This window comes from Zea mays, chromosome 4, assembly GCF_902167145.1.
Source record: "Zea mays cultivar B73 chromosome 4, Zm-B73-REFERENCE-NAM-5.0, whole genome shotgun sequence".
In the NCBI taxonomy this organism is placed as follows: Eukaryota; Viridiplantae; Streptophyta; class Magnoliopsida; order Poales; family Poaceae; genus Zea; species Zea mays.
This window is the reverse complement of record NC_050099.1, coordinates 208,847,204-208,869,237: the sequence shown is the minus strand read 5'-3', so window position 1 is coordinate 208,869,237 and position 22,034 is coordinate 208,847,204. Positions and strand designations below refer to the sequence as shown.

Genomic DNA, 22,034 nt, shown 5'->3' with positions numbered 1-22,034 from the left:
GGCGCGTGGACAGCCGTGGAGGTGCGGTCACCACAGATGAGAAGTCCGCGCGCGTCCGCCGGGCTCGGCGAGAGAAGAGCCGAGAGAACGCAGAGGAACCAGGAGACAGAGACGAACGAAGAAACCCAGGGAGAGACAGGGGCAATTTTGACTCTTAGATGATAAATACATGGAAACAAATTATAAAAAGGAACAATACACGTTAAATGGTAGTATAATCAATTAGAATAGATTTGTAGTCCTTTTTTTACGAAGAAAATCTTTCGAATGGCATTTATGCGAAGCGCAATGTTTAGAGTCCCAAATATGCAATTATCTCTGTAAAGGCCAGGGACGGTTATTTTTTCTATATATTAAACGTGGGAGCAAACATGAGCTCTCGGACTGTCCACGTCATCGTTTTGTTCCGCAAGAGTAAGATGATCTACCAACGGTCAAGATCGATCAAAGCAGCATCCTCAAGATAAGGTTGGACGTCTTCGAGAAGGCAGCTGAAGGTGCGGTAGAAAGGGAAAAAGGCAGTGTGCTCATGTTTCTCTCCGCTACATCGCTCGTGCTCTCTCGATAGGACGACATTGAGGACTACCGTGCCGCGGCAACCCCTCCGAAGCGGTGCGAGGCGCTACCTTCCAAGATAGCGGACGTGCTGGGCTGCTGGCCGGCGCACTACGGAAGGTCGGGAGCACGAGTAGCGGGTGGCCACCACCGTCCGGGCCCTGGACGACGAGGTCGTCGTTGCCGTCGATCATCGCCTCAGCGGAGGTAGGTGCTTCTCCCCGCCCCAGCATTGGATTAAAGTCCACGTTCAATTCATTTTCGTTGACGGCGAGATCATACTATCTATGTCTGTTTAAAGAGCGGTGAAGAGGCAACGGACTCTATTTGCTTGAGTGGTTTCACTTAGATCCCATTCAAAGCGAAGTTCACTTAGTTGAGAAATGCTAGCGCTATGGATCGGAGTTGGTCCAAAAGCTAGAATTGGAGAAGATTCGATCAGATGATATATATGCATGGAGTTGGATCGAAAGACGATGGTGATGCATTGATGCTACTACTGCTGCTGATCTATATCTTCTAGCAAGACACCGCCAGCCTCCTCCTGCTCTTCTGGAGTTCTGGTACGGCACCGCCACGTCCCAGCATCTGGTTCTCCACTTAGTCGTCGTTGTTGCTCTCGCTCTTGTCCGAGATTCGGCGTCCGTCGGTGTCGGTACCGCCTGGCCACGCCCCTCTCTCCATCCTCATCCGTCGAGCGAACCCCCTGACCGGCATCAGATATTGCATTCCAGAGATAAATAGAAAAATATGAATTTATAAACTTTAAGCACAACTACAAGCCGGGTTAGCGTTAGAAATAAAGTCGAGTCCGAAGAAGAGGGTAAAATCAAATCACAAACAACTGAAAGCGGATGACACGGTGATTTGTTTTACCAAGGTTCGGTTCTTGCAAACCTACTCTCCGTTGAGGTGGTCACAAAGACCGGGTCTCTTTCAACCCTTTCTCTCTCTCTCAAACGGTCACCTAGACCGAGTGAGCTTTCTCCTTAATCAAACGGGTCACTTAGACCCCTCACAAGGACCACCATAACTTGGTGTCTCTTGCTTTGATTACAAGTGCTTGAAGAATAAGAATGGGAAGAAAAAAGCACGATTGCAAAAGGCCAAGCAACAAGAGCGACAAATAACACACAGATCACTCTCTCTCTCTCTCAAGTCACTAATCACTAATGATCACTTGTCTCAATAGTGGAACTTGGAGAGATTGGAGGCTTTGATTGTGTCTTGAAATGGATTGCTAGCTCTTGTATTGAATGTTAAAGATTAGAATGCTTGGTTGTAGTGAATGGAGGTGGTTGGGGTTGTATTTATAGCCCCCAACCACTTCCTAGCCGTTGCTTCATTTCTGCCAACCGCGGACGATCCGCGCTCCTGGTCCGGACGGTCCGCCCCTGTACATCAACGGCTGAAATTCCAACGGTCAGCAGTAACGGCTATATCAACGGCTATAATGCATTAAATGTGTCGTAAGATGTCAGATAAAGGCAGTCACGGACGGTTCGGTCGTGCACCCCGGACGGTCCGCGAGGACGCTATAATTCATTTTACCGAACCCGTCACCTTCGGGTTTTTCGGTTCTGTGCCGACCGGACGGTCCGCGCCTGAGGCCGGACGGTTCGCGCCTGGTCTCGGACGGTGCTTGCCTTTCCATCGGACGGTCTGTAGTGTTGGCTTGCGTTTATGCAGTGTTCCTGTCCGAGGCTCACTTGGGTGTCGCAGACGGTCCGCCGAAAGGGCCCAGACGGTTCGCGCTTGGTCTGTTTTTCCAAAAAGGTTCTCCTGTCCGGAATAATCTACGGTATTCCAGACAGTCGATTTAGAATAGTTGTAAATGAACTTATGCACCTATGAAATGATCAACTAGAGCAAACTAGTTAGTCCAATTATTTTGTGTTGGGCATTTCAACCACCAAAATCATTTAGGAAAAGGTTTGACCCTATTTCTCTTTCAATCTCCCCCTTTTTGGTGATTGATGCCAACATAAACCAAAGCAAATATATAAGTGCAGAATTGAACTAGTTTGCATAAGGCAAGTGCAAAGGTTGCTTGGAATTAAACCAATTTTATACTTACACTAGATATGTATGGATTGCTTTATTTCTTTTAATATTTTGGACCACATTTGCACCACTTGTTTTGTTTTTGCAAATTATTTTGGAAATTCTTTTTCAAAGTCTTTTTGCAAATAGTCAAAGGTAAATGAATAAGATTTTGAGAAGCATTTTCAAGATTTGAATTTTTCTCCCCCTGTTTCAAATGCTTTTCCTTTGACTTAAACAAAAACTCCCCCTCAATAAAATTCTCCTCTTAGTGTTCAATAGGGTTTTAGATACCAATTTTGAGTGGTCATACCAATTTGAAATATATCAAAAATAAAATACCAATTGAAAGACTTCTTTCTATAATAAGATAACAATTGAAAATCTTTTGTACTACAAATCTTCTTTAAAAACTTTGAAATTGGTGGTGGTGCGGTCCTTTTGCTTTGGGCTAATACTTTCTCCCCCTTTGGCATGAATCGCCAAAAACAGATACTTTGTGAGTGAAATATGAGCCCTTGTTAAATTCTCTCCCCCTTTGGCAAACAATATATGAGTGAAGGATTATACCAATGTGGAGAGCGATGAAGAGTGACGGCGAAGGGTAAATAATACCGGTAGAGTGGAGTGGAAGCCTTGTCTTCGCCGAGAACTCCATTTCCCTTTCAATCTATGACTTAGCATGTAGTACACTTAGAAACACATTAGTCATAGCACATGAAAGAGGTACGATCAAAGGTATATAAATGAGCTATGTGTGCAAAGTATCAATCAAAATTCCTAGAGTCAAGAATGTTTAGCTCATTCCTAAGTTTGGTAAAGGTTTTCTCATCTAGTGGTTTGGCAAAGATATCGGCTAATTGTTCTTTGGTGCTAACATAAGCAATCTCGATATGCCCCCTTTGTTGGTGATCCCTCATAAAATGATATCGAATGGCTATGTGCTTAGTGTGGCTGTGCTCAACGGGATTATCCGTCATGCGGATTGCACTCTCATTATCACATAGGAGAGGGACTTTGGTTAAATTGTAGCCATAGTCCCTAAGGGTTTGCCTCATCTAAAGCAATTGCGCGCAACAATGGCTTGCGGCAATGTACTCGGCTACGACGGTAGAAAGAGCTACTGAATTTTGTTTCTTTGAAGCCCAAGACACCAGGGATCTTCACAAGAACTGACAAGTCCCTGATGTGCTCTTTCTATCAATTTTACACCCTGCCCAATCAGCATCTGAATATCCTATTAAATCAAAAGTGGATCCCTTGGGGTACCAAAGACCAAACTTAGGTGTATGAACTAAATATCTCAAGATTCTTTTCACGGCCCTAAGGTGAACTTCCTTAGGATCGGCTTGGAATCTTGCACACATGCATACGGAAAACACAATATCCGGTCGAGATGCACATAAATAGAGTAAAGATCCTATCGTCGACCGGTATACCTTTTGATCTACGGATTTACCTCCCATGTCGAGGTCGAGATACCCATTGGTTCCCATGGGTGTCTTGATGGGCTTGGCATCCTTGATTCCAAACTTGTTGAGTATGTCTTAATGTACTTAGTTTGGCTGATGAAGGTGCCCTCTTGGAGTTGCTTCACTTGAAATCCTAAGAAATACTTCAACTCCCCCATCATTGACATCTCGAATTTTTGAATCATTATCCTACTAAACTCTTGACATGTAGATTTGTTAGTAGACCCAAATATGATATCATCAACATAAATTTGGCATACAAACAAATCATTTGCAATAGTTTTAGTAAAGAGAGTAGGATCGACGTTTCCAACTTTAAAGCCATTAGTGATAAGAAAATCTCTTAGGCATTCATACCATGCTCTTGGGGCTTGCTTGAGCCCATAAAACGCCTTAGAGAGTTTATACACATGGTTAGTGTACTCACTATCTCCAAAAAGCTTCTCCTGTCCGGAATAATCTACGGTATTCCGGACAGTCGATTTAGAATAGTTGTAGATGAACTTATGCACCTGTGAAATGATCAACTAGAGCAAACTAGTTAGTCCAATTATTTGTGTTGGACATTTCAACCACCAAAATCATTTAGGAAAAGGTTTGACCCTATTTCCCTTTCAGGCCCTCCAGCGACCCCCCGCCCCCTCCCCCACCCCCTGCCCACGCGCCAGCTCGCAGCGGCGGGGGCCCGCTAGCCAGCCCGTAGCAGTGTGGCTCCTCGCAACCTCTCCCCTGCCTACGGCGCCATCTCCTGCCTGCGCGTGGGCAAAGGCCATGTGCTCGGACGCCCTTCCCCTCCTCGGCCGAGCGGCCCTACGCTGAGCGTGGCCAGCTCCATCCCTGGCTAGTAGGTCGTGAGCCCACTCCCTTCTCCCCCTCATTCGCTGTCTCAATTCTCAACGAAAAGAGATTCGAGATTTGTGTTGCTGCAGTTATCGTGGAGAAGGGAAACTGCTACCTCTTCCCCACATGTACGAACTTGGCTTTCTTTTACTGACTCACTATTCGGATCTTCTATGGTTGCTTTCTATGTGGCTCTCCGTCTGGTTAAATTTCAGCCATTGGATTTGTGCCATGTCATTTAAATCCGAGTAAATAGAATTGGAGAAGATTCGATCAGATGATATATATGCATGGAGTTGGATCGAAAGACGATGGTGATGCATTGATGCTACTACTACTGCTGATCTATATCTTCTAGCAAGCCACTGCCAGCCTCCTCCTGCTCTTTTGGAGTTCTAGTACGACACCGCCACGTGCCAGCATCTGGTTCTCCACCCAGTCGTCGTTGTTGCTCTCGCTCTTGTCCGAGCGTCGGCATCTGAAAGGGAATTAGGCTTACACCTTTTTCCTAATTGATTTTGGTGGTTGAATTGCCCAACACAAATAATTGGACTAACTAGTTTCCTCTAGTCTATAAGTTTTACAGGTACCAAAGGTTCACAACAAGCCAATAAAAAGACCAAAGAAGGGTTCAAATAAAAAGAGCTAAAGAAATCCCAAAGGCACCCTGGTCTGGCGCACCGGACTGTCCGGTGCACCACCGGACAGTGTCCGGTGCACCAAGGAACTTGACGCTGAACTCGCTACCTTCGGGAAAATGGGAGACCGCTCCGCTCTAATTCACCACACTGTCCGGTGAAGCACCGGACAGTGTCCGGTGTCACACCGGACTGTCCGGTGTGCCAGCGGAGCAATGGCTACTTCGCGCCAACGGTCGACTGCAACCTCATTAAATTCGCTACAGTGTGCGCCAGAGTCAGAGCACGCGCAGAAGGGGCACCGGACAGTCTACAGGACCTGTCCGATGCACCACCGGATAGCCTAGAGGCCCCACCAGTCAGAGCTCCAACGGTCAGAACCCAACGGCCGGCTGACGTGGCTGGCGCACCGGACAGTGTCCGGTGGCGCAACGGACTGTCCGGTGCGCCATGCGACAGACAGCCTCCCAACGGCCACTTTTGGTGGTTGGGGCTATAAATACCCCAACCATCCCACCATTCATTGCATCCAAGTTTTCCAACTTCCTACACCTTACAAGAGCTATAACATTCAATACAAGACACACCAAAGAGATCAAATCCTCTCCCAAGTCCTTAGTTCATTCCAAATCAAATAATGACTAGTGAGAGAGTGACTTGTGTTCATTTGAGCTCTTGCGCTTGGATTGCTTCTTTTTCTCATTCTTTCTTGTGATCAACTCAATTGTAACCGAGGCAAGAGACACCAATTGTGTGGTGGTCCTTGTGGGGACCTTGTGTCCCATTTGATTGAGAAGAGAAGCTCACTCGGTCTAAGTGATCGTTTGAGAGAGGGAAAGGGTTGAAAGAGACCCGGTCTTTGTGACCACCTCAACGGGGAGTAGGTTTGCAAGAACCGAACCTCGGTAAAACAAATCCTTGTGTCTCACTCTTTATTTGCTCACAATTTGTTTTTCGCTCTCTCTCTCTCTCTCGGACTCGTTTATATTTCTAACGCTAACCCGGCTTGTAGTTGTGCTTAAGTTTATAAATTATAGATTCGCCCTATTCACCCCCCTCTAGGCGACTTTCAATTGGTATCAGAGCCCGGTGCTTCATTAGAGCTTAACCGCTCGAAGTGATGTCGGGAGATCACGCCAAGAAGATGGTGATCGGCGGTGAGAAGTCTGCTACAAGCCACATGAAGGCTCCATCGAGGGAGTCCGCCAACAACAAGAAGGATGGATCCCCTTCACGCATTCGATCGCACAAGAGTGGCGAGAAGAAGAAGAAAATGAAGAAAGTGGTCTACTACGAGACCGACTCTTCCTCGCCCTCTACATCCAGATCCGACGCCGCGTCTGTCACTTCTAAGCGCCAAGAGCGCAAGAAGTATAGTAAGATCCCCCTACGCTATCCTCGCATTCCTAAGAATACTCCATTACTTTCCATCCCATTAGGCAAACCACCAACGTTTGACGGTGAAAATTATTCTAGGTGGAGTGATATGATGAGATATCACCTAACCTCACTCCACAAAAGCATATGGGATGTTGTTGAGTTTGGTGTACAGGTACCATCCTTAGGGGATGAAAATTATGATGAGGACGAGGTGGCCCAAATCATGCACTTCAACTCCCAAGCCACCACTATACTCCTCACCTCTCTAAGTCGAGAGGAGTATAACAAGGTGCAAGGATTGAAGAGTGCCAAGGAGATTTGGGACGTACTCAAGACCACGCACGAAGGAGACGAGGTGACCAAGATCACCAAACGGGAGACGATCGAGGGGGAGCTCGGTCGCTTCCGGCTTCGCCAAGGGGAGGAGCCACAAGAAATGTACAACCGGCTCAAGACCTTGGTGAACCAAGTGCGCAACCTCGGGAGCAAAAAATGGGATGACCATGAAATGGTCAAGGTTATTCTTAGATCACTCGTTTTTCTTAACCCTACGCAAGTTCAATTAATACGTGGTGATCCTAGATACACACTAATGTCTCCCGAGGAAGTAATAGGAAAATTTGTGAGCTTTGAGTTGATGATCAAAGGCTCAAAGAAAATCATCGAGCAAGATGGCCCCTCCACGCCCGAAGCACAACCGGTCGCATTCAAGGCGACGGAGGAGAAGAAGGAAGAGTCTACATCAAGTAGACTCCCCATTGACGCCTCCAAGCTCGACAATGAGGAGATGGCGCTCATCATCAAGAGCTTCCGCCAAATCCTCAAGCAAAGGAGGGGAAGGACTACAAATCCCACTCCAAGAAAGTGTGCTACAAGTGTGGTAAGCCCGGTCATTTTATTGCTAAATGTCCATTTTCAAGTGATAGTGACAGGGGCGACGACAAGAAGGGAAAGAGGAGAGAAAAGAAGAGGTACCACAAGAAGAGGGGCGGCGATGCCCATGTGTGCCGCGAATGGGACTCCGACGAGAGCTCCACCGACTCCTCCTCCGACGAGGACGCCGCCAACATCGCCGTCACCAAAGGACTCCTCTTCCCCAACGTCGGCCACAAGTGCCTCATGGCAAAAGACGGCAAAAGGAAGAAGGTAAAATCAAAATCCTCCACTAAATATGAAACCTCCAGTGATGATGATAACTCTTGTGATGAGGAGGATAATTTACGCACCCTTTTTGCCAACCTAAACATGCAACAAAAAGAAAAATTAAATGAATTAATTAGTGCTATTCATGAGAAGGATGAACTCTTGGACTCTCAAGAGGACTTCCTAATTAAAGAAAATAAGAAGCATGTTAAGGTTAAAAATGCTTACGCTCTAGAAGTAGAAAAATGTGAAAAACTATCTAGTGAGCTAAGCACTTGCCATGATATTATTGCCAACCTTAGGAATGAAAATGCTAAAATAATTGCCAAGGTTGATTCAAATGTTTGTGATGTTTCAATTCCAAATCTTAGAGATGATAATGTTAGTTTACTTGCTAAGATTGAAGAATTAAATATCTCTCTTGCTAGCCTTAGAAATGAGAATGAAAAATTAATTGATAAGGCTAAAGACTTAGATGTTTGCAATGTTACCATTTCCAATCTTAGAAATGAAAATGACATTTTACATGCTAAGATTGTTGAACTAAAATCTTGCAAACCCTCTACATCTACCGTTGAGGATGTTTCCATTTGTACTAGATGTAGAGACATTAATGTTGATGCTATTCATGATCACCTAGCTTTAATTAAGAAACAAAATGATCACATAGCTTAACTTAATGCCAAAATTAATGAGCATGACTTAGAAAATGAAAAATTTAAATTTGCTAAAAGCATGCTCTATAGTGGGAGACGCCCTGGCATCAAGGATGGCATTGGGTTCCAAAAGGGAGACAATGTCAAACTTAATGCCCCTCCTAAGAGATTGTCTAACTTTGTTAAGGGCAAGGCTCCCATGCCTCAGGATAACGAGGGTTACATTTTGTACCCTGCCGGTTATCCCGAGCATAAAATTAGGAGAATTCACTCTAGGAAGTCTCACTCTGGCCCTAATCATGCTTTTATGTATAAGGGTGAGACATCTAGCTCTAGGCAATCAACCCGTGCAAAATTGCCTAAGAAGAAAACTCCTATTGCATCAAATGATTCTAACATTTCATTTAAGACTTTTGATGCATCTTATGTTTTAACTAACAAATCCGGCAAGATAGTTGCCAAGTATGTTGGGGGCAAGCACAAGGGGTCAAAGACTTGTGTTTGGGTACCCAAAGTTCTTGTATCTAATGTCAAAGGACCCAAAACCGTTTGGGTACCTAAAATCAAGAACTAAATTTGTTTTGTAGGTTTATGCATCCGGGGGCTCAAGTTGGATCATCGACAGCGGGTGCACAAACCATATGACAGGGGAGAAAAAGATGTTCTCCTCCTATGAGAAAAACCAAGATCCCCAACGAGCTATCACATTCGGGGATGAGAATCATGGTCTGGTCAAAGGATTGGGTAAAATTGCTATATCACCTGACCATTCCATATCCAATGTTTTTCTTGTAGACTCTTTAGATTATAACTTGCTTTTAGTTTCACAATTATGTAAAATGGGTTACAAGTGTCTTTTTACAGATATAGGTGTTTCTGTCTTTAGAAGAAGTGATGATTCAGTAGCATTTAAGGGAGTGTTAGAGGGTCAGCTATACTTAGTAGATTTTGATAGAGCTGAACTCGACACTTGCTTAATTGCTAAGACTAACATGGGCTGGCTCTGGCATCGCCGACTAGCACATGTTGGAATGAAGAATCTTCACAAGCTTCTAAAGGGAGAACACATTTTGGGACTAACAAATGTTCATTTTGAGAAAGACAGGGTTTGTAGCGCATGTCAAGCAGGAAAGCAAGTTGGTGTTCATCATCCACACAAGAACATCATGACGACTGACAGGCCACTCGAGCTCCTACACATGGACCTATTTGGCCCAATAGCTTACATAAGCATCAGCGGGAGTAAGTACTGTCTAGTTATTGTGGATGACTATTCTCGCTTCACTTGGGTGTTCTTTTTGCAAGAAAAATCTCATACCCAGGAGACCTTAAAGGGATTCTTGAGACGGGCTCAAAATGAGTTCGGTTTAAGGATCAAAAAGATAAGAAGCGATAATGGGACGGAGTTCAAGAACTCACAAATCGAAGGCTTTCTTGAGGAGGAGGGCATCAAGCATGAGTTCTCTTCTCCCTACACGCCACAACAAAATGGTGTAGTGGAGAGGAAGAATCGAACTCTATTAGACATGGCAAGGACCATGCTTGATGAGTACAAGACTTCGGATCGGTTTTGGGCCGAGGCGGTCAACACCGCTTGCTACGCCATCAACTGGTTGTATCTACACCGAATCCTCAAGAAAACATCTTATGAACTCCTCACCGGTAAAAAGCCCAATGTTTCTTATTTTAGAGTCTTTGGTAGCAAATGCTTTATTCTTGTTAAAAGAGGTAGAAAATTTAAATTTGCTCCTAAGGCTGTAGAAGGCTTTTTACTACGATATGATTCAAACACAAGGGCATATAGAGTCTTTAACAAGTCCTCTGGACTAGTTGAAGTTTCTTGTGACATTGTGTTTGATGAGACTAACGGCTCTCAAGTAGAGCAAGTTGATCTTGATGAGCTAGATGATGAAGAAGCTCCATGCGTCGCATTAAGGAACATGTCCATTGGGGATGTGTGTCCTAAGGAATCCGAAGAGCCTCCAAATGCACAAGATCAACCATCTTCCTCCATGCAAGCATCTCCACCAACTCAAGATGAGGATGAGGCTCAAGATGATGAAGGAAAAGATCAAGATAATGAGCTGCCTCAAGTGGAGAGCAATGATCAAGGAGGAGATGCCCATGATCAAGATAAGGAAGATGAACAAGCACCAAGACCGCCGCATCCAAGAGTCCACCAAGCATCCAACGAGATCACCCCATGAACACCATTCTCGGCGATATTCAAAAGGGGGTAACTACTCGATCTCGTGTTGCTCATTTTTGTGAACATTACTCCTTTGTTTCCTCTATTGAGCCACACAGAATAGAGGAAGCACTTCAAGATTCGGATTGGGTGGTGGCAATGCAAGAGGAGCTCAACAACTTCACTAGGAATGAGGTATGACATTTAGTTCCATGTCCTAACCAAAATGTTGTAGGAACCAAGTGGGTTTTCCGCAACAAACAAGATGAGCATGGTGTGGTGACAAGGAACAAAGCCCGACTTGTGGCCAAGGGGTATTCACAAGTCGAAGGTTTGGATTTCGGTGAAACCTATGCACCCGTAGCTAGGCTAGAATCAATTCGCATTTTACTTGCCTATGCTACTTACCGTGGCTTTAAGCTTTATCAAATGGACGTGAAAAGTGTCTTCCTCAATGGACCAATCAAGGAAGAGGTCTATGTTGAGCAACCTCCCGGCTTTGAAGATAGTGAGTACCCTAACTATGTATATAAACTCTCTAAGGCGCTTTATGGGCTCAAGCAAGCCCCAAGAGCATGGTATGGATGCCTTAGAGATTTTCTTATCACTAATGGCTTCAAAGTCGGAAAGGCCGATCCTACTCTATTTACTAAAACACTTGCAAATGATTTGTTTGTATGCCAAATTTATGTTGATGATATAATATTTGGGTCTACTAACGAATCTACATGTGAGGAATTTAGTAGGATCATGACACAAAAATTCGAGATGTCTATGATGGGGGAGTTGAAGTACTTCTTGGGATTTCAAGTAAAGCAACTCAAAGAGGGCACCTTCATTAGCTAAACGAAGTATATTCAAGACATTCTAAACAAGTTTGGGATGAAGGATGCCAAGCCCATCAAGACACCCATGGGAACCAATGGGCATCTCGACCTCGACACAGGAGGTAAATCCGTAGATCAAAAGGTATACCGGTCGATGATAGGTTCTTTACTCTATTTATGTGCTTCACGACCGGATATAAAGCTTTCCGTATGCATGTGTGCAAGATTCCAAGCCGACCCTAAGGAAGCTCACCTTACGGTCGTAAAACGAATCTTGAGATATTTAGTTTATACTCCTAAGTTTGGGCTTTGGTATCCTAGGGGATCCACATTTGACTTCATTGGTTATTCGGATGCCGATTGGGCGGGGTGTAAAATTAATAGAAAGAGCACATCGGGGACTTGCTAGTTCTTGGGAAGGTCTCTGGTGTCTTGGGCTTCAAAGAAACAAAATTCAGTGGCTCTTTCTACCGCCGAAGCCGAGTACATTGCCGCAGGCCATTGTTGCGCGCAATTGCTTTGGATGAGGCAAACCCTTAGGGACTATGGTTACAAATTAACCAAAGTTCCTCTTCTATGTGATAATGAGAGTGCAATCCGCATGGTGGATAATCCCATTGAACATAGCCGCACTAAACACATAGCCATTCGATATCATTTTCTGAGGGATCACCAACAAAAGGGGGATATCGAGATTGCATATATTAACACCAAAGAACAATTACCCGATATCTTTACCAAGCCACTAGATGAACAAACTTCAACAAACTTAGGCATGAGCTACATATTCTTGATTCTCGGAATTTCTTTTGATGTCTTGCACACATAGCTCATTAATATATCTTTGATCATATCTCTTTTATATGCTATGACTAATATGTTTTCAAGTGTATTTCAAACCAAGTCATAGATTGAAAGGGAATTGGAGTCTTCGACGAAGACAAAGGCTTCCACTCCACTCCATTGAATCACTCATCCTTCGCCGTCGCTCCGCGTCACTCTCCGTCTTTGGTATAATCTTCACTCATATTTTGTTCGCCAAAGGGGGAGAAATTAGTTCAAAGGGCTTATATTTCACTCAAAGTATCCGTTTTTGGCGATTCATGCCAAAGGGGGAGAAAGTATTAGCCCAAAGCAAAAGGACCGCACCACCACCAATTTCAAAAATTTGAGTTAAGAAAAGATTTTTCAATTGATGATTTTTCAATCGGTATCTTATTAGAATTTCAAATTGGTACAACCCTTTCAAAACTAATATCTAAAACCCTCTTGAACACTAAGAGGAGGATTTAATTGAGGGGGAGTTTTGTTTAGTCAAAGGAAAAGCATTCGAAACAGGGGGAGAAAATTTTAAACTTGAAAATGCTTCTCAAAATCTTATTCATTTACCTTTGACTATTTGCAAAAGGACTTTGAAAAGAATTTACAAAAAGAATTTGCAAAAACAAAACATGTGGTGCAAGCGTGGTCCAAAATGCTAAAAATAAAGAAACAATCCATGCATATCTTATAAGAGTTTATATATTGTTTCAATTCTAAGTAACCTTTGCACTTACATTATGCAAACTAGTTCAATTATGCACTTCTATATTTGCTTTGGTTTGTGTTGGCATCAATCACCAAAAAGGGGGAGATTGAAAGGGAATTAGGCTTACACCTTTTTCCTAATTGATTTTGGTGGTTGAATTGCCCAACACAAATAATTGGACTAACTAGTTTGCTCTAGTATATAAGTTTTACAGGTACCAAAGGTTAACAACAAGCCAATAAAAAGACCAAAGAAGGGTTCAAATAAAAAGAGCTAAAGACATCCCAAAGGCACCCTGGTCTGGCGCACCGGACAGTGTCCGGTGCACCAGGGAACTTGACGTTGAACTCGCTACCTTCGGGAAAATGGGAGGCTGCTCCGCTATAATTCACCGAACTGTCCGGTGAAGCATCAGACAATGTCCGGTGTCACACCGGACTGTCTGGTGTGCCAGCGGAGCAACGGCTACTTCGCGCCAACGGTCGACTGCAACTGCATTAAATGCGCTACAGTGCGCGCCAGAGTCAGAGCACGCGTAGAAGGGGCACCGGACAGTCTACATGACCTGTCCGGTGCACCACCGGACAGCCCAGAGGCCCCACCAGTCAGAGCTCTAACGGTCAAAACCCAATGGCCGGCTGACATGGTTGGCGCATCGGACAGTGTCCGGTGGCGCACCGGACTGTCTGGTGCGCCATGCGACAGACAGCCTCCCAACGACCACTTTTGGTGGTTGGGGCTATAAATACCCCAACCATCCCACTATTCATTGCATCCAAGTTTTCCAACTTCCTACACCTTACAATTGCTATAGCATTCAATACAAGACACACCAAAGAGATCAAATCCTCTCCCAAGTCCTTAGTTCATTCCAAATCAAATAGTGACTTATGACAGAGTGACTTGTGTTCATTTGAGCTCTTGTGCTTGGATTGCTTCTTTTTCTCATTCTTTCTTGTGATCAACTCAATTGTAACCGAGGCAAGAGACACCAATTGTGTGGTGGTCCTTGTGGGGACCTTGTGTCCCGTTTGATTGAGAAGAGAAGCTCACTCGGTCTAAGTGATCGTTTGAGAGAGAGAAAGGGTTGAAAGAGACCCTGTCTTTGTGACCACCTCAACGGGGAGTAGGTTTGCAAGAACCGAAACTCGGTAAAACAAATCCTTGTGTCTCACTCTTTATTTGCTCACAATTTGTTTTTCGCTCTCTCTCTCGGACTCGTTTATATTTCTAATGCTAACCCGGCTTGTAGTTGTGCTTAAGTTTATAAATTTCAGATTCGCCCTATTCACCCCCCTCTAGGCGACTTTCAGCGTCCATCGGTGTCGGCACCGCCTGGCCACACCCCTCTCTCCATCCTCGTCGGCCGAGCGACCCCCCTGGTCGGCCCTCATCTCGCTGGCCAGATTCGCCCTAGCTAACAGTGGCCCTCCGACCACCACCCGCCCCCTCCCCCACCCCCTGCCCGCGCGCCAGCTCGCGGCGGCGGGGCCCGCTAGCCAGCCCGCGGTAGCGTGGCTCCTCGCAACCTCTCCCGTGTCGGTGGCGCCATCTCCTGCCTGCGCGTGGGCAAAGGCCCTGTGCTCGGACGCCCTGCCCCTCCTCGGCCGAGTGACCCTACGCTTAGCGTGGCCAGCCCCATCCTTGGCTAGCAGGCCGTGAGCCCCCTCCCTTCTCCCCCTCAATCGCTGTCTCAATTCTCAACAAAAAGAGATTCGCTGTCTCAATTCTCAACGAAAAGAGATTCAACATTTGTGCTGCTGCAGTTATCGTGGAGAAGTAAGGGAAACAACTGCCTCTTCCCCACATGTACGAACTTGGCTTTCTTTTACTGACTCACTATTCGGATATTCTATGGTTGCTTTCTATGTGGCTCTCTGTCTGGTTAAATTTCAGCCATTAGATTTGTGCCATGTCATTTAAATCCGAGTAACTAGAATTGGAGAAGATTCGATCAGATGATATATATGCATGGAGTTGGATCGAAAGACGATGGTGATGCATTGATGCTACTACTGCTGATGATCTATATCTTCTAGCAAGCCACCGCCAGCCTCCTCCTGCTCTTCTGGAGTTCTGGTACGGCACCACCACGTGCCAACATCTGGTTCTCCACCCAGTCGTCGTTGTTGCTCTCGCTCTTGTCTGAGCGTCGGCGTCCGTCGGTGTTGACACCGCCTGGCCACACCCCTCTCTCCATCCTCGTCGGCCGAGCGACCCCCTGGCCGGCCCTCATCTCGCTGGCCAGCCCCACCCCAGCTGACCACGGCCCTCCGGTGACCCCTCGCCCCCCTCCCCCACCCCCTGCCCGTGCGCCAGCTCGTGGCGGCGGGGACCAGCCAGCCAGCCCACGAAAGCGTGGCTCCTCGCAACCTCTCCCCTGCCGGCGGCGCCATCTCCTGCCTACGCGTGGGCAAAGGCCCTGTGCTCAGACGCCCTGCCCCTCCTCGGCCGAGCGGCCCTACGCTGAGCGTGGCCAGCCCCATCCCTGGCTAGCAGGCCGTGAGCCCCCTCCCTTCTCCCCCTCATTCGCTGTCTCAATTCTCAACGAAAAGAGATTCGACATTTGTGTTGCTGGAGTTATCGTGGAGAAGTAAGGGAAACTGCTGCCTCTTCCCCACATGTACGAACTTGGATTTTTTTACTGACTCACTATCCGGATCTTCTATGGTTGCTTTCTATGTGGCTCTCCGTCCGGTTAAATTTCAGCCATTAGATTTGTGCCATGTCATTTAAATCCGAGTAACTAGAATAGGAGAAGATTCGATCAGATGATATATATATATGCATGGAGTTGGATCGAAAGACGATGGTGATGCATTGATGCTATCCCCCTGCCTGCGTGCCCGCTCGCCGCGGCGGGGGCCAGCCAGCCAGCCCGCAACAACGTGGTTCCTCGCAACCTCTCCCCTGCCGGCGGCGCCATCTCCTGCCTGCGCGTGGGCAAAGGCCCTGTGCTCGGACGCCCTGCCCCTCCTCGGTCGAGCGGCCCTACGCTGAGCGTGGCCAGCCCATCCCTGGCTAGCAGGTCGTGAGCCCCCTCCCTTCTCCCCCTCATTCGCTGTCTCAATTCTCAACGAAAAGAGATTCGACATTTGTGTTGCTGCAGTTATCGTGGAGAAGTAAGGGAAACTGCCGCCTCTTCCCCACATGTACGAACTTGGCTTTCTTTTACTGACTCACTATTCGGATCTTCTATGGTTGCTTTCTATGTGGCTCTCCGTCTGGTTAAATTTCAGCCATTAGATTTGTGCCATGTCATTTAAATCCGAGTAACTAGAATTGGAGAAGATTCGATCATATGATATATATGCATGGAGTTGGATCGAAAGACGATGGTGATGCATTGATGCTACTGCTGCTGCTGATCTATATCTTCTAGCAAGCCACCGCCAGCCTCCTTCTTCTCTTCTGGAGTTCTGGTACGGCACCGCCACGTGCCACCATCTAGTTCTCCACCCAGTCGTCGTTGTTGCTCTCGCTCTTGTCCGAGCGTCGGCGTCCGTCGCTGTCGGCACCGCCTGGCCACGCCCCTCTCTCCATCCTCGTCGGCCGAGCGACCCCGCTGGCCGGCCCTCATCTCGCTGGCCAGCCCCGCCCCAGCTGACAGCGGCCCTCCGGCGACCCCCCGCCCCCTCCCCAACCCCCTGCCCGCGCGCCAGCTCGCGGCGGCGGGGGCCAGCCAGCCAGCTCGCCGCAGCGTGGCTCCTCGCAACTTCTCCCCTGCCGGTGGCGCCATGTTCTGCTTGCGCGTGGGCAAAGGCCCTGTGCTCGGACGCCCTGCCCCTCCTCGGCCGAGTGGCCCTACGCTGAGCGTGGCCAGCCCCATCCCTGGCTAGCAGGTCGTGAGCCCACTCCCTTCTCCCCCTCATTCGCTGTCTCAATTCTCAACGAAAAGAGATTCGACATTTGTGTTGCTGCAGTTATCGTGGAGAAGTAAGGGAAACTGCCGCCTCTTCGGCTCTTCCCCACATGTACGAACTTGGCTTTCTTTTACTGACTCACTATTCAGATCTTCTATGGTTGCTTTCTATGTAGCTCTCCGTCTGATTAAATTTCAGCCATTAGATTTGTGTCATGTCATTTAAATCCGAGTAACTAATATAAACTCGACCTGCGGGGGTTAGACAGCCCCCGGACATTGTATCAAGAAGAAAAACTTCTCACATAGGTCGAGAAAACTCTCAAACTCTTGCCCCATCCATATAGGAGTGCTAATCAAACCAGCTAACCAACTCAGCTAGAGACCCTTTCGCGAGTAACTAATATCTTGTGTTATAAATCTGCTTCGACATGTGCCAGCCATGTTAGCTTTGTACTGACGACATCTACACATTAATAATGTTATTTTATCACATCAAATGTTCTAATTAATTAATTAAACATTTATTTAACTAATGTTTATTAAATTAGTTTTCAATTAAAAGTAATTTATAGATTTTAACTTGTTCATTTATAAATATACATTAGATTGATTAATATCAACTCAGGTGGTTCGATTCGATAACGTTTTCTGCTGCTGCCATCCGCAAGCGAGGATGCTGAGGCCGCCCGCGCTAGCGTGCTGCAAACTCTACATCTCCGAGGCCCGCAACTCGGGGGCGTTGCGTGCCATCGAGCACGCAGCGGCGGCGCTCCGCCCGTTGGCCGTGCTCGTCAACACCTTCGCCGACGACGCCTACAACCGGGTCGGGTACACGCTCGTGTCCCCCCTCGCGGGCGGCGGCGCCTCGCCGCCGCTGCGCTGCGCATCGTTCCGCGTGGTCGCGGCCGCGATCGAGGCCGTCGACCTGGACGCCCACGCCGGCGCGCACCCGCGCCTCGGCGTCGTCGACCACGTCGCCTTCCACCCTCTGGCCAGCGCCCACCTCGAGGACGTCACCGCGCTCGCCAGGGCCGTGGCGGCGGACATCGGAGACAGGCTTCAAGGTCCGTTAGCATTCATCCCTCCCAGACGCGAATTTACTAGAATCGGTAAAAAAAAATTAAAAAAAATGATAATTAGAGTCTGATCTGATGGATTTGGCCTTGGTGCTCATCGTGCATCCCAACGTACGTACGTAGCAGTGCCGACGTACCTGTACGGCGCAGCTCACAGAGACGGTAGGACGCTGGCGTCCATCAGGAGGCAGCTGGGCTACTTCACGCCGACCTCCCCCGGCGGAGAGCAGTGGCACGGCGCGCCGGACTCGCTGCTGCCAGTGGCCCCGGACGCCGGGCCCCGGACGTCGTCCGCGTCCAATGGCGTGGTGGTGGTGGGCGCCACGCCGTGGGTGGACAACTACAACGTGCCCCTGACCACGGCCGACGTCAGCGTCGCGAGGCGCATCGCGCGCGCGGTCAGCGAGCGCGGCGGCGGGCTCGCGTGCGTGCAGGCCATGGGGCTCGCGCACGGCGACGGCGCCACCGAGGTCGCCTGCAACCTACTTCACCCGGACGCGGTGGGCGCCGACCAGGTGCAGGAGAGGGTGAGCCGGCTCGCCGCCGGCCTCGGGGTCGGCGTCGGCCAGGGGTACTTCACCGACTTGTCGCGGGAGAAGGTCGTCGAGCTGTACTTGCAGGCCGCTCAAGCTGCCTGAGGCTTCTCGGCAGTGATAGATTGTTTATTGTTCAGAAAGCAGGGTAATGGAATAATCTACTATTGTATCTGTTAGGAATTATGGGCTAGTCCCAGTTAAAAAATTCAAATAAATCTCAGGAAAATCTCAAAAGCCCATATAAGTGTATGGCTAGGGGAATAGGTGGAACCAATAGCACCATATTGCTAGTTCTAGTGAAATAGAGCTAGCTTAAATATGGAAGCCACACTCACTCACCAAGTCATGTATGAGAGGAGAGAGTGTGGAGAGTCACACGCGCGCGCTCGCTCGTCTGGCCGGGGCGGGCCGGGGTGAAGGGCGCACGACATGCGCGTGAATGGTCCGCCGAAATCCGGCCCCTCGCCTTGCGGTGGCGCGGCTACCTTTTGCCGTTTGATTTTTTGGTTTCTTGGCTGTTACGTTTATCCTAACCGATCGCTATAAAATCTCAACTGATCGCGAGATTTTTGTGGGTGGATAAGATCGGGGGTCGCGGACTCGGCCCTATATAAGGAGCCCGGCAGCCAGCCTCCACATCATCCCAGTTTCGCTTTCGCCTCTCTTCATAGCTGAGCCGCCTTTTAATTCCCTTCGTCCCGACCGCAGAGGTGCATCTGCGATCAGGAGAGCAGGTCTCCGGAACCCTTCGTCTTCTAGATCCTGCACCGGGAGAGGGCGAATAAGGTTTTTGGGAAGCGTCTTCACGCGACTGCTCGTGATCTTCTGACCTCGTCGACCCTGCTAATTTCGCTACTTCGACATCGTCGACCCTGCTGATTCCGGCGCGCGCCATCTATTAGTAAGTCTAATCAGTACGCATCATCTGATTTGGCTTTTATTTCAGTTCTTCTGATTTGGTCATGATTTATATTCGGAATTTAATTTGGAATTTGTCTAATTATTCAACAATCCAAAAACCTTATTGTAGACAATTTCCTAGTTTTTCTATGGCTGCTTTTGCCGACGCGCTGAAGCCAGAAAAGTTTAATGGTATGCATTTTAAGAGATGGCAAGTCAAGGCCACGCTCTGGCTTACTGCTATGAATGTCTTCCATGTTAGTAAAGGCAGACCTGAGGGTCCACTGACTCCTGAACAGGAGAAAGAGTACGACCATGTCAATACTATCTTTACGGGAGCCGTTCTTAGCACCCTTGTTGACCGTCTGGTTGATGCGAATATTCAGTACACAGACGGAAAAGAGTTGTGGGATGCACTTACTACTAAGTATGGTGCATCAGATGCTGGCAGTGACCTGTGTATCATGGAGAGCTTTCATGATTATAAGATGGTTGATAATCGCTCTATTGTAGAGCAAGCTCATGAAATACAGTGTATAGCCAAGGAGCTCGACCACCTTAAGATAGTCCTTCCTGACCGATTTGTGGCTGGGTGCATTATTGCAAAGTTGCCTTCTACATGGAGGAACTTCGCCACATCTCTGAAACATAAGAGACAGGAGATATCAATTGAAAATCTGATAGCGTCTCTGGATGTTGAGGAGAAAGCTCGGGCTAAGGACACGGGATCTAAAGGAGGCGAGGGCCACTCCAGTGCCAACATGGTTCAAAGGAACCACAACAAGGGGAAAGGAAAGCCAAAATCTAACAAGCCCAACAAAACTACCAACTTCAAGAAGAAGAAGAAGAACAAGGCTGAATTGACATGTTTCGCATGTGGCGAGGCGAGTCATTTTTCCAAGGATTGTCCCGATCGAGCGGATCGCCGTGGCAAAAAGGGCAATGTCAACACAGTGGTCGCTAGCAATGAGGAAGACAAAGGGTATGGTAATTTACCTTTCATCTTCTCAGTATTTCAATCACCTAGCTGGTGGCTTGATACTGGTGCTAATGTTCATGTGTGTTCTGACATTAACTTGTTCTCTTCTTATCAGGGCGCCCGAGATTCTTCCGTGCTAATGGGGAATGGGTCACATGCTTCTGTTCATGGCACTGGCACGGTGGATCTGAAGTTTACTTCAGGAAAGATCGTGCAGCTGAAGAACGTGCATCATGTCCCTTCTATACACAAGAATCTCGTTAGCGGAACCCTTCTATGTAGAGATGGGTTCAAGGTAGTTTTGGAGTCCAATAAATTAGTTGTGTCCAAGTCTAGACAATTTATTGGTAAAGGCTATGATTGCGGAGGCTTGTTCCGCTTTTCTTTGTTAGATTTCAATAATAATTCTGTGAACCATATTTGTGCTAATGTTGATGATCTTGCGAGTATTTGGCATTCTCGTTTGTGTCATATTAATTTTGGCTCTATGTCTCGGCTTGCAACCATGAGTTTAATTTCGAATATCACCATAGTCAAAGGTTCTAAGTGCCATAGTTGTGTGTAGTCGAAGCAACCTCGAAAGCCTCATAAGGCTGCTGAGGAGAGACACCTGGTGTCGGTGTTTCGAGACCGGGGGTCCCTCGGGCCGACGAGTGAGTGTCGCCGCGTGCCCCAGCCCAGATGGGTCGAGCGAGTGGGCGAGCGCGAAGGGGGGAAGGAGCGAGGCGGCCGGCGTCCGGCGTGAGAGAGGTGGGAATCCCGCGGCCTTCGTGTTCGTCCCGCGCCCAGGTCGGGTGCGCTTGCAGTAGGGGGTTACAAGCGTCCACGCGGGAGAGGGAAGCGAGCGGCCCCAAGAGAGCGCCTGTCCCGTCCTCGTCCCCGCGCGGCCAACCTTCTCTAAGAGGGCCCTGGTCCTTCCTTTTATAGGCGTAAGGAGAGGATCCAGGTGTACAATGGGGGTGTAGCAGAGCGCTACGTGTCTAGCGGGGGAGAGCTAGCGCCCTAAGTACATGCCGATGTGGCAGCCGGAGAGATTTTGGCACCCAGCTGGTGTGATGTCGTGGCCGTCGGAGGGGCGACGGAGCCTGGCGGAGGGACAGCTGTCGGAGCGGTTGAGTCCTTGCTGACGTCCTCCTGCATCCGTAAGAGAGCTGAGAGCCGCCGTCGTCACAGAGCATGCGGGGCGCCATCATTGCCTATCTGGCGGAGCTAGCCAGACGGGACACCGGTCTTGTTCTCTGCGGCCCGAGTCAGCTCGGGGTAGGGTGATGATGGCGCTTCCTGTTGACGTGGCTGGCCTGCGCCCTAGGTTGGGCGACATGGAGGCTCCTCCGAAGCTGAGGTCGAGTCTGTCTTCCATGGCCGAGGCCGAGTCCGAGCCCCTGGGTCGGGCGAGGCGGAGGTCGTT

At 48.1% G+C, this 22,034-nt stretch overlaps 1 protein-coding gene across 1 annotated transcript; it reads left to right on the top strand.

The window, feature by feature from the left end:
• Positions 1 to 517: 517 nt before the first annotated feature.
• Positions 518 to 19,008, top strand: LOC103654540 (formimidoyltransferase-cyclodeaminase). The gene is made up of 3 exons (XM_008681375.2): positions 518 to 762; positions 17,761 to 18,199; positions 18,338 to 19,008. The coding sequence occupies exons 2-3, from the start codon at positions 17,809 to 17,811 to the stop codon at positions 18,847 to 18,849; spliced, it is 903 nt and encodes a 300-aa protein (XP_008679597.1). The 5' UTR covers positions 518 to 762; positions 17,761 to 17,808; the 3' UTR covers positions 18,850 to 19,008.
• Positions 19,009 to 22,034: the final 3,026 nt, after the last annotated feature.